General features: G+C 42.7%; 2 protein-coding genes across 16 annotated transcripts in view; both read right to left on the bottom strand.

The window, feature by feature from the left end:
- LOC121917114 (RNA-binding protein Musashi homolog 2-like) overlaps positions 1 to 15,838 on the bottom strand; it is a 911,933-nt gene that overhangs the window by 678,280 nt on the left and 217,815 nt on the right. The window lies entirely within an intron of this gene.
- The window catches only part of NF1 (neurofibromin 1), a 353,409-nt gene that overhangs the window by 134,525 nt on the left and 203,046 nt on the right, over positions 1 to 15,838 (bottom strand). For all 5 annotated transcript variants that reach the window (XM_042442781.1, XM_042442784.1, XM_042442782.1 and 2 more), the window contains exons 2-3: positions 3,167 to 3,310; positions 1,878 to 1,961 (exon numbers count right to left, since the gene is read on the bottom strand). In XM_042442781.1, coding sequence (XP_042298715.1) covers positions 1,878 to 1,961; positions 3,167 to 3,310 — 228 coding nt within the window. The remainder of the gene's footprint in view (positions 1 to 1,877; positions 1,962 to 3,166; positions 3,311 to 15,838) is intronic.

Genomic DNA, 15,838 nt, shown 5'->3' with positions numbered 1-15,838 from the left:
GGTATACAAAGAAAGGGCTGTTTCAGTCACAGTTCCACAAACATAGGAAACCTTCCCTGAGGCGGAAGGCTTTCATGGTCGGCATCCATAGTTTTTTTTGTGGGTTTTTTGGGCTCTGCGGCCATGTTCTAGAAGAGTTTATGCCTGACGTTTCGCCAGCATCTGTGGCTGCCATCTTCTGAAGACGCCAGCCACAGATGCTGGCGAAATGTCAGGCATAAACTCTTCTGGAACATGGCCACAGAGCCCAAAAAACCCTCCAAAAGCTTCCTTGGGGCTGCGTATCAACTGCCTTATCAGTATGATTCGGGTACCAAATCAAAACGTCTCTTTCTCTCCCTCTTTTTTTGCATCCAGCAATTTTTAACACTGCTACGTTTTATGAAACTTAAATAACTTTCCTGGTACTGAAATCATTTCATTCTGGATTTATTTTTGTCCATCCAATTTGCGCTGACTTTGGTCCAAAACACACTGCAGAAATAATCCACTTTGAGACTGCTTTAACCATCCTGGCCCAGTGCCAGAGGATCCTGGGAACTGTAGTTTTGTGAGACGTTTAGCCTTCTCGCTCGGAGAGCTCTGGTGCCACAATAAACAACAGTTCCCAGGGTTCTCTAGCACTGAGGCAGGGCAGTTAAATCCATGTTCAGAGAAGGCTAGGAACAGGCCGAGAGTGTTGTGACTGGCTTTACAGATTGCCTATAAGTATGTTTATACAGGTGTCAAATGACAAACTGGGAACTATTCCGTCTGCAGCAGCTTGGAAAGCCATCTTTCAAAACCGGTATGGAGAAACGCAAGCAACTTATAGATGATCTCATTACGCTCAGCTTAAAACTGTGTTAAAGAAACCCTCAGGAATAAACACAGACTCTTAGATTTCACCAAGGCTTGGGTTTTGGCTTTGGAGCTATACGGCTTCGCAGAAGGATCTGAACCACTAACCGCATTCCCAAGGTAGTAAAAAAGGATAAAAAGCAGACAGACTCCAAGATGAGAGTTAAGTGGAAATAAGAACATTCTTCCCTCCTGGAAACCTCAGGACTACATTCCCACTGGAAGTTTAGACAAAGTTAACTAACATAAACTAGGAAGCACCTGCAGAATTCATCTTTGGAGAAGAGAAAGGTTCATTATCTTTGCACAGACCTGTTCCAAATTGGAACAAACTCACAATGTCAGTGGAAATCCCCAGCAGACTTAAGAAATTAAGACTTTAAACATTAGCTGAAAATTTCTTAAACCTATAGGTCTGGTCTGTATTACAAGCAAAGGACATAAAATTTTGCTTTTTTTTGCCCCATGTCGATGTGCAAGCCTGTTTCACATTTCCAGACGCACCAATTTATGATATGTTATTTGGATTAGGTACAAAGCTAAATCTGCAAGTTTGCTTTCCAGGTGTAACATGAGTTTCTTTTCCTGAAGGACAGACTTTCCTTTTTTAAAAAAAAACACACACACAGGAAATAATCATAAAGAAGTTGCATTGCTTCTACTGAGGAGGTAAAAGGCATTAGGAATCAACTATAGAGCATAGCTCTCCAATGTGCAAATGGCTGCCTTGCAGTCCTGAGAAATGCTCTTGGACCACTTGCTGACAGATGCTGGGTACTCATTTGTGTCAAATAAACTGTGTTAAAAGATCAGCTGTTGATATACAAAGCAGGTTGTGGCATTCTGGTAGATGTTTTCCAACCACAGCATGGAAGTATTTTTATTACTGTTATCATGAAACACACTAGGTCCTGCTATTTCCAAGCTACAAAAATGTACACACCATCACAATCGGTAGAGAAGAAGGTTGTCCGTGTGCAATTCGCCAAGAGCTCCAAGAGTCCATGTGCAATTCATTGATCCAAAAAGGTACTCACCCCAGCGAGACATTTTTCCAGCGTGTCCAAAATAATCAGCTGAGAGAGATACAAGTTCTTTTCGGCAGCTTCTCCAAATATCCTCTAGAAGGAGAAAAAATACGTCTTATTTAAGAGAGCCATCTTGCCGTCCATCTAACACAATGAAACATCTGCTTTATGAACCATATTAGAACTGAGATGACAGCTAAAGTTTTGGATTCTTAATGTAAAAATGGCTAACTTTTGGCTTTTCAGAAATGTCTACCTGAATTTGATCCTCGCAACGAATAAAGCAATTGTGGAAGGCCTAGGAAACAAAGGGGAGTTTGAATAAAACTTTGCGGTTAGATCTTTTGTACTCAATATGTGTCCTGGATTCTGCTTTCTTTCCAGCTCCTGAACATTTCCTAATCTCATTTTTTGCCAACTAATTATCCGGTAGAAGAACCCTACATAAACCTCACATCATAAAGACATTATTTCTAACACCTAATTTAGGTTACTTTAGAGACAGGACACACATTTTGGGTGCCAAAAAACATCTGAGCCCATAACAGCAGAGAGATAAACCTGATCAACTACCAATTCTCTAGCATGAGTACTATGAACTCTCCCTATTTACATTTGAAAATGAAATTCCTAATCCTAATCCTCAAAGTGGAGAGAGACCTGGGAAGAGGAAGAAAAAAATGAATGACAAGTATAGCGCACCCATGCCATACGCAGCTTTCAGCTTACACTGAAGCCGTGCACCAAAAGAGGGAATGGTGTGCATGTCCATGGCGCACACGAGCCCCATCGTTTTAAATAGAGCTTGAGCATATGAGGCATTTCCCTTACGGGGGGCAATCCGGAATGGATCCTCACATAAAGGAAGGGTCCACTGTACCTTTTCTTAAAAGGTGCTGCCCTAAATAGCAACATAATGGTAGATCTGATGGACTCCCACTGGTTTTAGGATTAAGTATGAGAAGCACCAGAGATGCTGTTACTCTGACCCCATCATGTTCACTTCTGCTCTTTAATGCACACCATCATTTGCCTTCCACTTCATAGAAATAATGAACAATGTCATTTTATGCTGGTTACACACATGATAGGATTAATGTGCTTTGACCTTGTCTTAAGAAAGCTCGCTATATCAAAATAAGAGGAGCAGCATCAAATACATTATTAGTGGATTCAACGGAACCGCTGACATCCAACCAGTCACCGGACGTTGAAGAAGCTAACCTATTTTAACCGCCACAGCCTTAAAGTATTCCTTCATCAATCCCACATCCCAGCAAGGGAACATACGGACTTACCATGTTGTTAACATTTTTCAAGATATTGGTGAGGCCGCTGATGACCAGGGAAAACTTGTACTTGGAAATGTTGATGAGACATTCCTTGTTATGTTCGGTGCTGACTTTGGTGTGAGTATTCTGTTGGCTGGCTTTGATTGGAAGCTGCAGGAAAAACAAAGAGTAGTAAGTAAGCACTCCCTTCTGTACTGCAGCGGACCCTTGTTATACGCTGGGGTTTGGTTCCCAGATCCCCCGTGGATAACAAAATCCGTGGATGCTCAAGTTCCATTAAATATAATGGCATAGCAAAATGGTGTCCCTTATAAAAATGGAAAAATCAAGGCTTGATATTTGAAATTTATACTTTTTTGGAACATTTGCAAACTGTGGATGCTTGAATCTGTGTATAAAAAATCTGTGTATAAGAAGAGCCAACTGTACAGTCTATAGCACTGAGGCTTTTTTAACCGGTGAACTTTTCATGCAACTGCAGCACATTAATCATTTTCAACACAACTTAGAACAGAATCATAGAGTTGGAAAAGACCACTAGAGCCATCCAGTCCAACCCCTTTCTGCCATGCAGGAACTCAAAATCAAAGCACCCCAGAAAGATGGCCATCTAGCTTCTATATAAAGACCTCCAAAGAAGGAGACTCCACCACTCTTTGAGGGAATGTCTTCCACTGTCAAACAGCTCTTACTTTCAGGAAGCTCCTCTTAATGTTTAGGTGGAATCTCTTTTCCTGTAGCTTCCATCCAATGTTCCATGTTCTAGAGCAGCAGAAAACAAGCTTGCTCCATCCTCAACATGACACCCCTTCAAATAGTGAAACAGGGCTATCATATCACCTCTTTACCAGGCGAAACATACCTAGCTCCCAGGGCATGGTTTCCTTATTGCTCCGTCTGTTGTATTTAAGCAAGATAACGTTAAGAGCCAGAGTTTTATAACTGAACTAGGACTCAGGAAACTAGGATTTGAATCCCCAGTCAGCATGGAAATGCAGTGACTCTGGATAAATCATGATCGCTTACGGCCTGTACAGACAGGCCAAAATAAAGCTGCTTCCGGTCACTTTGGAGGTGTGTTCTTCAAATGACACACACATCTTAAGAGGTGAGAAGCTGCATCAAAGCTACGCTGGAGTAAAGAAAATGAAGAACAGCGGGATATAAATATATGGATTAAATCTTTGTATTTACTAAGTGTTATGTATTGAAAATTAATAAAGATTATACAGTACACCAAAAGCTACGCTCCAGTCCTTAGGGCTGGAGCATGGCTTTGGCATAGCTTCCGGCCTCTTAGGACGCATGCATCATTTAAACAGCATAACTCCAAAGTGACCCGAAGAGGCTTTATTTTGGCCTGTCTGTACTGGGCCTTAGTCCCAGAGGAAGTCAATGCTAAATTTTGCCCAGAAAACCCTAGGATAAGGTCACCTTTGGGTTGCCATAAGTGCCAACACTGGGCCTATCTGAAGCCAAATGATGCCATCCTTCACTTTGAAGCTACAGTTCTCTCTGATATACAGAGAGAAAGTCACGGCTGAAGAAATTAAGGATTCGCCTAGAAATAGCACAGGGAACCCGTTTACAGTCAAGACTCTGTCACTGGCAAAGTCCGCTGTGTTCATAATAAAAACTATCAACATCTAAAACCGCAGACATGCCTGAGACGGATTTTTGGAGCAGTTACAACAAGCACTTCTAAAATGAGGAGGTGGCGCTTTGACACATATACAGAGGATAAAACAAGCAATACTACCAGAACGCAGTAAAAGTGAGACCTGTGTTTCAGAATCTCTATTTTATCTACTGCAAAGAGATCTTGTGGCACCTTTGAGACTCACTGAAAGAAAGAAGTTGGCAGCATGGGCTTTCCTAGACTTCCGTTCACTTCCTCAGATGCATTTAGACTGAGGAAGTAGACTGAAGTCTACGAAAGCGCATGCTGCCAACTTCTTTATTTCAGTGAGTCTCAAAGGTGCTACTTTTATCTCCTGTATAGGACAGTCTGGTTTTACTAACGATGTCCACCCCATCTATGTGTAGATCAGTGCAGAGTTGCGCACATTCGATGTGGAGAAACCCAACCCAACTACGGAGGCCAAACCTATTAAAAATGGATGGGATTTAAAACAGAAACAAAAAGGAGAGACGCTTCCTGCTTGCCGATGCCCCATAAATTATGAAGTGCAGGAGTCTAATTGGTAATGATTATTTGAAATGATAGGAGAAACACCAGCCTCACCAAAGTAAGGTGCACAAAACATCGCTCTCCCTGCAACAGGCTTAGATAGCATTTTGGGGAGATGGCCGCAGGAGGAGAAAGATACTGAGGCATCACTAAGAAAGATGCATCAACAAAATCAAGTGTTGGGTTTTAGGAAGCCAACATCTAGCTTGCGCATAAGTGGTGGCTGAGGCATCAAATTAAGTGACCATGTACTAAGAGTCCATTTTGCTTCTGGAGAAATACAAAACACCAGTGAGGGCTGCTCTATCCTACCCAACATCTCATTCTGTCTTCTCTAACTCCTGCAAGCTTACTATACAGAGGTGAGTGAGAAAAAGAGAAGAGCCATGCTTTGTTGTAAGGATGTCAGAATAACCATTGACAGATTCCAATGAGGCGCCTTAAAGGCTTACAAACATCATGGCCTGATTCAGACAACAGACGGAAGAAGAAAACCAGACAGAAGAAACCCCAGGCTCAGGTACTTCCTCCATAGTTTAGAACAACCATAAGGAAGAATTCAGAAGCTTTAGTTAAACATAGCACAAGTGGGCAAACTATGTTTAATATTAACCATCATTTGTTTGAAAACACCCAACGTTAAAATGTGGTTTTAATATAGGAAAAGGAGGCTTTAAGAACAGCTTTTGCTTAGCTAACGGGTAGGCAACCTGCTATCTTCCAAACGTTTCAGATGATAGCTCCTTGAAGCCCTGAGCACTGGCCATTCTGGCTAGGATTTATAGGAGCCGGAATCCAAAACATCTGGAGGGCACCATTCAAAGACATAGCCATGTTAGTCTGTAGCATCAGTATGTAGAGAGATTTTGTAGCACCTTTGAGAACAACTGAAAGAAAGAAGTTGGCAGCATGAGCTTTCCTAGACTTCAGTCTACTTCCGCAGATGCTTCTGAGTAAATATCTGAGTAAGTAGAGCAAGCATCTGAGGAAGCAGATTGAAGTCTAGGAAAGCTCATGCTGCCAATTTCTTTCTTTCAGTTAGTCTCAATGGTGCTACAAGATCTCCCTATATACTGGAGGGCACCAGGTTGTCTATCCCTGCTTCAGTGTTTAAACACAGCCCTAAAATGTATCCCATGTTGCCCAAAGCTAGAGACAGATGTTGTTAGACCACATCATTGCTGAAATTACATTGAAAGATCAATCTGGCGTTCAACTTTCAGTGGTGACTTCTTCCACCAGGCACAAACTACCACACAAGTATCTTTAGCTATATTAATTCAGAAAGGCAACAGAAGATGAAGTGCAGCAACTATAAATTAAAGAAATCCGCGTCTGAAGCTCTCAATAGCAACACAGATAAGGCTTGAAAGGGCTCCAGGATGCCAAGACACCAGTCCTGCTCCACGAACACTAGGCACTTTGTCTGAAGGGGCATCCACCAATGTTTCAAAAGGTCACAGACCAATCATTTCCCGCATGCGTCATTTACCAGCCGGTTGGTCGCAAGCCACTCCAGGGCGGAACAAAACCTTGCCGAAAAATCCAGTTTGAGGAAGTTTTGCTTCTGATCAAACGGCGTACAAGCAGCACATCTGCAAGCCACATTTGCAAAAAAAGTACATATTTTGCATGGGTGGTTATAAATGGCAAAAACATAACTAGTTTCTTCTATGAATATGAACGATTTGCATCATTAGTGTCTCTTATCACAGTCCATGGTAATCTTCCTAGCATATCTCAAGAGTTCCCTCCATATTTGCAGTTTTGATATTTCCAGATTTGATTATTCACGGATTTGATGAACATGTTCTCTCTAGGAATATCTAGGGCCTCCACTGCAACTTTATGGTCAGCTTTAATGAAAAGTTGCACTGAAAGACCTAGCGATTCCTAGAGAGAACACTCTACTAGCTCCTCCAGCACAGTTCGATGGTCAGTGTCTGTCGGACGTTGACCATAGAGTTGTGCTGGAGGAATTAGAGATTCCTAGAGAGGTGTCTTCTCAGGTAGAAACATAGGCCTGCTACAGACTGCCAAAATAAAGCTGCTTTGGGTCTCTTTGGAGGTATGCTATTTAAATGATGCATGGGTCCTAAGAGTCTGGAGGTTGCGCCAAAGCCACACTCCATTCCTAAGCACTGGAGAGAAGCTTTGGTGCAGCTTCCGGATTCTTAGGATGCATGCATCATTTAAACAGCATACCTCCAAAGAGACCAGAAGCAGCTTTATTTTGGCAGTCTGTAACAGGCCATAGTGTTTTTGTTATCTGCAGCTTTTCCATATCCCCGGGGGTCTTGTGCCCCTAACCCTAGCAAATATGAAGGGACAAGTGCACTTTCAATGGATACCTTTGCTAATGTTTGAATTCCATAGCTGTTACTCTCCTACAAAGATTGCAGCCTTTACATGAGAATGACCGAACTATCTGGAATTATAGGCTTCTGTTAATGAACTGAGCCAACAGTATATACAGTGGTCCCTCCACATTCGCTGGGGTTAGGGGTGAAAGACCCCCATGAATGTTAAAAATTGTATTCTTTTTACCTGGGAGAACACCTCTGTAGGAACCTCCAGGTCCTCTAATGCATCTCTATAGTCAACATCTGCCAAAAGTTGATCATGGAATCATGCTGGAAGACCTACAAATGCTTAGGTTTTTTCTAGGTACTCCAGCACAACTCTATGGTCAACTTCTGGCTCAGTTGCGCTGGAGGACCTAGAGATTCCTAGTGAGGACATATTAATCAAAACGGCAAATAGCCAAAGCTGCAAATGTGGAGGGCCAACTACATTTCGTACAAAATCCTAACCAGATCAATTGCTCTATGACGTCTCTATGAAGGCACACCAACTTAGCAATCATCTAAAACAGTGCTACTCAGGCAAACTGATGTGAGAGACCACTAGTTGGATCTGTCCCCTCAATGTGCCAAGGATTGGCACTATGTCTGTGCTCATTGGGTACAAGGGGCACAATTCTTTCTTTCCTGAAAACTTTCTATGTCCAGCCAGCCAATGGCTCAGACTGGCATCAACCCATGGACCATCACTTTGAGTAGCAGTGGTCTAGACTCTTGTGGGCAGTCGCAGTGAATTTGCAAAGCGACCAGCCGGAACACCACTTCCCAAACCCAGAGACCTGGACGAACATCTGAAGCAACTTTAAAGAATCAGGTTATTTGTCCATCTAGACAAAAACTATCTCTGGGAGCAGCCTTCCAAGATCTTTCCAGCTCTGCTCCCTGAGCTTCTCAAGTTGAGGTGCTACAGAGAGAACCTATGATGCTCTGCACACCTGAAACCTGTGGTCCTTTCTGTAAAACTTGAAGTAACCTGGAACTTTTACATGGCACGCATACTGACTGGTTGTATTAAAAATCTAAGACAAAATCATACCTACCTCTCTCTCAAGAAAGCGTGCAAGTGCCTGGTTCCCAGTCATTCCTACTTGGTTAATCTTGTTCACCGGAATAGTTTCGGTTAACAACGAACTCACCAAGAGGAAAACTGACCACTGCATCCCAACCAGGACTCCTGGATGGTTATTTCCCTAGCAAGCCAAGCTCCAAAGCTAGCTTAAAATACTTAGCTTCTTTAAGGATTGCAAGCCAAGACCAGGCAAAACGCTCTCCTTATGTAGACAGAGATGCAGGTAGATCCATTTCGCTATCTTACATGTAGGCATATTTGCTGTTAGAGTGATGAAATTCAGCACAAAAGGAGCGAAAACCAGAAAAGGGAGACAACACAAGGTTGTGGAACGTATTCTGTCAGTTCAAACTCAGATTTGAGTCATGTGGCACTTCTAACAGAAAGCATAAACCTGTGCTTGCTAGACTCTTCTTTTGCTAGATTTACAAATGTGTGAGTTTATATTTAACAACATTTCGTTTAAAATGCAGAACAGTGTTATTTTAAATGAAAGGGTTCCACTTCACGCACTCATTCGAAGTGTTAAGACGCTTTTTAGGGGGCTAGTGTTCCCAGAGTAGGTAGCCACAGATAGCAAACACTACAAAAATATTATATACAATCATATACAGAAAGTGACAAACCGTGCTTTGCAGCAAAGTTAATTCTGCAAAACACGGTTTGCTACTTTCAGTACGCTGAATCCCATTGCGGGATATACATTCTTGACATAAATACAAATATAGTTACTCTCTTGACATTTTTGGGCTGGTGTCATTTCAGTTCATCATATTAGTAGTAGTTAGTCTCCGTATGTTCTTCGGTTACTTTTTTGTTCTATTATATTTGGTACCTAGATGGTTTTCCCTGAGTTTGTTAGGCAAAGTACGGTACTTAAAAGAACATCACCTGCCAATTTCTGTTTCATTTTCAGTCTCTGTCAGCCTCTCCCCTGTTTTAATAATAATAATAATAATAATATTTTCTTATATCCCGCCTTCCTCCCAACATAGGGACTCATGGCTAATAACCAAATAGTTAAATCCAAATTTAAAAAAGCCAGTTAAGGCTGTGAAGCTTAGACCACACCAAATTCTTCTTTTATTCTTCTGTACTCATAAAGATAGCCATCATTCCCATTTTTACAGATGGAGCACTAAGGCTGAAAGGGCCTTGCCAAAGGAGATCTAAAGCAGATGAATTACATGGACTTGGTTCTCCAGAACCTTGTATCAAATCTCTATCTATTAAAATAGCAGGTAGCGGAGATACAATTGAGAGGGGAGGAAAGAAACTCATTTTCCACATTTACTGTCAATCTGTCAAAGAGGTTCATCTTTCTCCATCAACAAGACTACCTCAAATACACTTTAAAGAATTCACCAACATTTATTTCCATGTATACAAGTGGTCAAGCCATTTCCAAACTTTGCGACTGTCAAAAGAGTGATTTCCAACAAGTCGTGAAAGAAAAGAATCACTTGCAGCCCCTAAAACTATATCCTGTAAATACACCCATCCTTCCATATTTGCTGATTTGATTACTCACGGATTTGATTAATATGTTCTCCTAGGAATATCTAGATCCTAAGAGTCCAGAAGCCACACCAAAGCCATGCTCCAGTCCTTAGGGCTGGAGCGTGGCTTTGGTGCGACTTCTGGACACTTTTAGGGCACATGCATCATTGAAACACCATACCTCCACTGTGACTCGAAGCAGCTTTATTTTGGCTGTCTGTAACAGGCCGAAGTCAGCCTTAAGCTACTGGTTTAACTCGGAGCGATTTGTGGTAGTTTGGATTTCTGACTCCCAACTGTTTAACAAGAGCAGCACAATGGCTCTTCCTCCTGCCCTAAATTAAACTGCTGAAATTGAATGGGATTTTTGTGCAGGAGGACTGCAATCGTTATTCAATTCCAAAATTTAGACCAAATCTCTAGGTTCAGAATGGTTTAATTCTAAGCTAATGTCTTCTACACAAGGCCTGAGTTGGGGTACTAGTCAAAAACCAAGAAGAGTCTGCAGTTTTGAAGCTTGTCTATCCAGAATATGCTGGATAAAGAACCACCCACCAGACTGAAATACCAAAACACAAGTGACCCCAGGAAGAGCTATGAGAAGGCACTGGGGAAAGTGGGAAGCCAGTTGGAGGGGGTGGTTGGAGATACAAATGCCTATTCTTTATCTATAAAGCAGCTTCTCAACTTCGAACGCCCCAGGCCCAGGAATGGTTCCCACTTCTGTCCAGAAAGTCATACGCAAAGCTCTCTTTGAATGACTCCCTTTAAAACGTACACAAACAACATGTTCTTGAAAACCACTCAGATGGGACCTTTCTCCCGTTCCTTCAGGCCAAGAAGTCTCCCCATATATTTGTTCAAAGGCTTCCGCTGACAATACGAGATGAAGAGACACGATCTCCCCTCACAGTAACCATGCTCATTCCACACAAGTGAAGATGCACAGCATCCAGAGGACCTTGCCAACGATCCGCAAAATAACCACTTGTCACCTCGAAACAATCCGAATAGTCCATTCGCCCCACTTTATCCTCACTTAAAGTACAAGGATAGCAGGTATCTTGGATCAAAAGGGGTCTGGGCCTCACCAAGGATGGAGACATGTTGGATTGCAAAGAAGCTTCTTTTTGGTTTTGCAAATGGATGTTAAATTTCCTGGACTTTGAGAATCTCCCAGTGACCACATGGCTTGGAAGAGGAGGTTCCAGCCTGTAAATAATACCCCTCCCTACCATCCGAACTGATAACAAAAAACAGCAACATGCAGGCACCTGAATAACATCTTCAATTTTCTTGCTCCAGTATGGTTTTTAAACACCTTGCCTGATGGAAGAAGCCAGCGGCACTTAGAAAGCCTGCAACGTGTAATTGGGCATTTGGGTTGGCCCCATAAAGGCATCTCTGTTTGGTGGGATTTTGATTAGGTTTAGATCGTATTCCAGACTCCCAAATTCAACATCCTCGCAAAGAACCATTTGGTGTAATCGATCGGCTTTCTTTCCTCCAACCTCAAAGGCCCCAATTTTTGCCAACCCCAATATTACAGACTCTAAAACAAGGATTAAGCACTTGTTCTTCGAGTCTTTTCTCTCAGAAGGACCAATTTCCTAACACTCTCCATTAAAACTCTCCTCGTAAGAGGGTTCCCCACTGACATGACATCAGGAGAGATGAGCCACACTGCATCCAGCTACTTGCATCCATGCTAGGCAAGAAAGATCTGCCTCTAAATACTCTCTAGACTTAACATGCAGCACTCTCTGAATGAGAAACTAAACCGAGGAGATGGAGCACCATCTTACACTCATGGAATTGTATGCAGTAGTTGTGCAATGCCACCTCACGAGTGAACTGCAATAGTGCACAATGAATTATGCACCTGCGTATGCAATTGTCTGTAATGTGCATGACCATCTGTGAGCTGTGCAGAACCATGCACAACCATGCATGTGCAGCTCCACATCTGCAACCTTGAATCAAATACAACTGTTCCACATCTGCCCAAAGTGTCCAGTATACGCACACAAGTCACCAACACGATTCCAGTCTCTGAGTCCAGCTTCCGTTGAGTGCAGCCCAAGCGCTTCACCTGTTAACATCTGCACCTTGTCATTTCAAAAGTAAGAAATAATACAAAACAAAAACTTGAGCACATCTTAAGAGGCCAGGTCAATTCATCTCACAAGAGGTCGAGCTTTTATGGGCTGGAGCACACTTTATAAGATACATAATGTGTTCTCTAGTTGGTCCCCGATGTGTCACAAGTCTGTGAAGTCAAAGGCTTTCATGGCTGGCATCCATAGGTTTTTGTGGGTTTTTCAGGGCCATGTAGCCATGTTCTAGAAGAGTTTGTTTCTGATGTTTCGCCAGCATCTGTGGCTGGCATCTTCAGAGAACATTCAGAGACAGTCACACATTCTCTGAAGATGCCAGCCACAGATGCTGGCGAAATATCAGAAACAAACTCTTCTAGAACATGGCCACAAAGCGCTGAATAACCCACAAAAAACTATGTCACAAGTCTCTTTGGTGCAACCAACTAACAAGGCTTCCACATAGATTTCTTTTCCTCAGAGATGAGCTGCAACATTTCATCCAGCTACTTTTCGTCATCCTTAATATACCCACATAGTCCATCGCAGTCCTTTCCACGGAGAGAAACCAAGCCATACCATTTGGGTTCCTCCTTCGCATGCCCAAATTGGTTGATATTTCTCAGCCAAAGAACTCCAGTACATTCCTGGTTGAGAGGAGGCAAATAGAAAGTGGACTCAACCCACTAGAGATGAGCTTTAGAGCATTAGCCGGAAATATTTCCTCTTCCCCACATAAAAAATGAGCACACTGACTCATGAAGTGTGCATGTGGGTTACTCAATGGTCAAAGCAAAAGTCTCATCCCTCTCTTCACACAAGGCCACAAAAAGTATCGCCCACCCACACATGATCCGACGCTTCGGTTCTTTCATCCCACCAGAGAAGACATCATCCAGATGTTTCGCACCCACCCATTCTTGTTTTTAAATAGAAGACCATTCCCTGACCTACTGCTATGAGCCATAACATAATCCCCTTCCATCTTGGGCTGAGAGTGAAAAGCAACACACGCAGCCCAAACGCTCCAAGGAGTGAGAATGTACTGTATATACTTATGTATAAGTCTAGAAATTTGGGGTTAAAAAATTGACATCCCAAAAAACCTGAGTTGACTTATCCATGGGTCAATGTAAGTACTGTATTTTAAGTCATTATATATTATGCATTTGCGCTGGAAGCATTGACAGCTAGAAAGCTCTCTCTTTTAAGCCCTTTGGCATTGTTTCCTTTTGCTTCATCCTTTGCATCCTTCATTACATGCCCCTAAGTTTTACCCTTGACTTATCCATGGGTCATATCAAAATCCATAATTACAGCCCCAAAACCTGCCCTCAACTTGAACATGAGATCGATGTATAGTTGAGTATATGCGGCAGATGGATTCACTCAGAGGACCTGCGATCAGCTCTTTTGCATCCTTCCACCTCAATCTTTTTTTTCTTTTTTTTTCTTTTTTTCTTGCCCTGTTAGTGTCAGCCACCCCTTTGGTACTCTGTTTTCGTGTTGCAACAACAACAAGGATGCTTCCTCCTGACCTCGGTCAGCTCTTCAGAGGAGTCTCCCCTGTAAGCAGATATCCAGGCAACTTTGCTTCCATTCAGGTTCAACAGTGCAAGCATGATTATAGACTACCTTGAGTGCGACTTGAATTGCAAATACCAGAGTGGAGTTATGGAAGGCCATGGTTAAAAGCTTGGGGTTATATAAGAAGAGATGTTCCCAGAAAGGAAGCTAGTCTGCGCAGGTAGGAGTACATCTGTACTGCAGAAGTAATGCAGTTTGATATCACTTTAACTGCCATGGCTCAATGCTGTGGGATTGTTGTGGCACCAGAGCTAAAACTAAAAGCCCAAACAGACAGGCCAAATAAAGCTGCTTCGGGTCACTTTGGAGGTATGGTGTTTAAATGCTGCATGCGTCCTAAGAGGCCAGAAGCCGGCCAAGCCATGCTCCAGTCTTAAGGATTGGAGAGCAGCTTTGGTGCAGAGCGTTTGGCTTCTTAGATGCATGCATCATTTAAACAGCATACCTCCAAAGTGACCCGAAGTAGCTTTTTTTGGGCCTGTCTGTTCGGGACCTAACTCCAAATCCCAGGTTTCTGTAGGAAGGAGCCATGGCAGTCAAACAGTGTCAAACTGCATTATTTCTGGAGTACAGATGTAGCCACAGTAGATTAATTTTCTGGCTAGGACCACACAACTGAAACAAGAGAAAGTATACTTTACCTATCCTAACACCGCAGACATAATTCACACCATTTGTAACGCAGCGTTCAAGAAAGGGAGGATGCTACAACCATGCCGACAGAGCAGCTGCTTAAATGGATGAGAAACCCTTTCACTTCTGAAAGCGAGATGATGCTAGTTTCCATTTCCAAGAACTCAAACTGTTTTTAAAGGCAGCTTCTGAGGTTGTTTGGATGAGCTGCTTTAATAATTAACCATCTTAAAAGCTCCCTTCGTAGGTCCTTTCCTAGAGAAGCAAAAATGGGGCTCCTGTGCTAGAGAGCAAACATTTATTACAGAGAAATGATGCCTCCTTTCTTATGCGGTTTTGCCAGTTTGGAGACCGTCTCTCTGCATCCGCTTGCAGAATAATCCGGTTGATACCATTTTAACCGCCATGGTCAGAGTCAACCATCCACAGCCTGAAAATTCTAAAAAGTCTAAATTTCAAAAAGCAACCTGGATGTTGCTCTATTTTATATAAGGGACACCATTACACCAAGCCATTTTATTTAATGGGACTTGAGCATCCACAGAGTTTGGTGTCCATGAAGGTCCTGGAACCAAACCCAATGGATACCAAGGGCCCACTCTTTGTTGTGTTGTTTGTTGTTGTGTGCATTCAAGTCCTTTCCGGTTTATGGTGACCCTAACATAGGGGTCCTGGAACCAAACCGCAATGGATACCAAAGGCCCACTGTTGTGTGTTGTGTGCATTCAAGTCCTTTCCAATTTATGGTGACCCTAAACATGGAAGTCCTGGAACCAAACTTCAGTAGATACCAAGGGCCCACTGTTTGTTGTTGTTGTTGTTGTTGCTGTGTGCATTCAAGTCCTTTTGGTTTATGGTGACCCTAACATGGGGGTCCTGGAACCAAACCGCAATGGATACCAAAGGCCCACTGTTTGTTGTTGTTGTGTGCATTCAAGTCCTTTCCAATTTATGGTGACCCTAAACACGGAAGTCCTGGAACCAAACTTCAGTAGATACCAAGGGACCGCTGTGTTGTTGTTGTTGTTGTTGTTGTTTGTGCATTCAAGTCCTTTCCAGTTTATGGTGACCCTATCATGGGGTCTTGGAACCAAACCGCAATGGATACCAAGGGCCCACTCTTTGTTGTTGTTGTTGTGTGTGCATTCAAGCCTTTCTGGTTAAATATGAAGTGACCCTAACATGGGGGTCTTGGAACCAAACGACCCGCAATGGATACCAACGCCCAATGTTTGTTGT

Source organism: Sceloporus undulatus, chromosome 11 (genome assembly GCF_019175285.1).
Source record: "Sceloporus undulatus isolate JIND9_A2432 ecotype Alabama chromosome 11, SceUnd_v1.1, whole genome shotgun sequence".
NCBI lineage: Eukaryota > Metazoa > Chordata > Lepidosauria > Squamata > Phrynosomatidae > Sceloporus > Sceloporus undulatus.
This window is presented reverse-complemented; position numbering and strand designations above follow the sequence as displayed.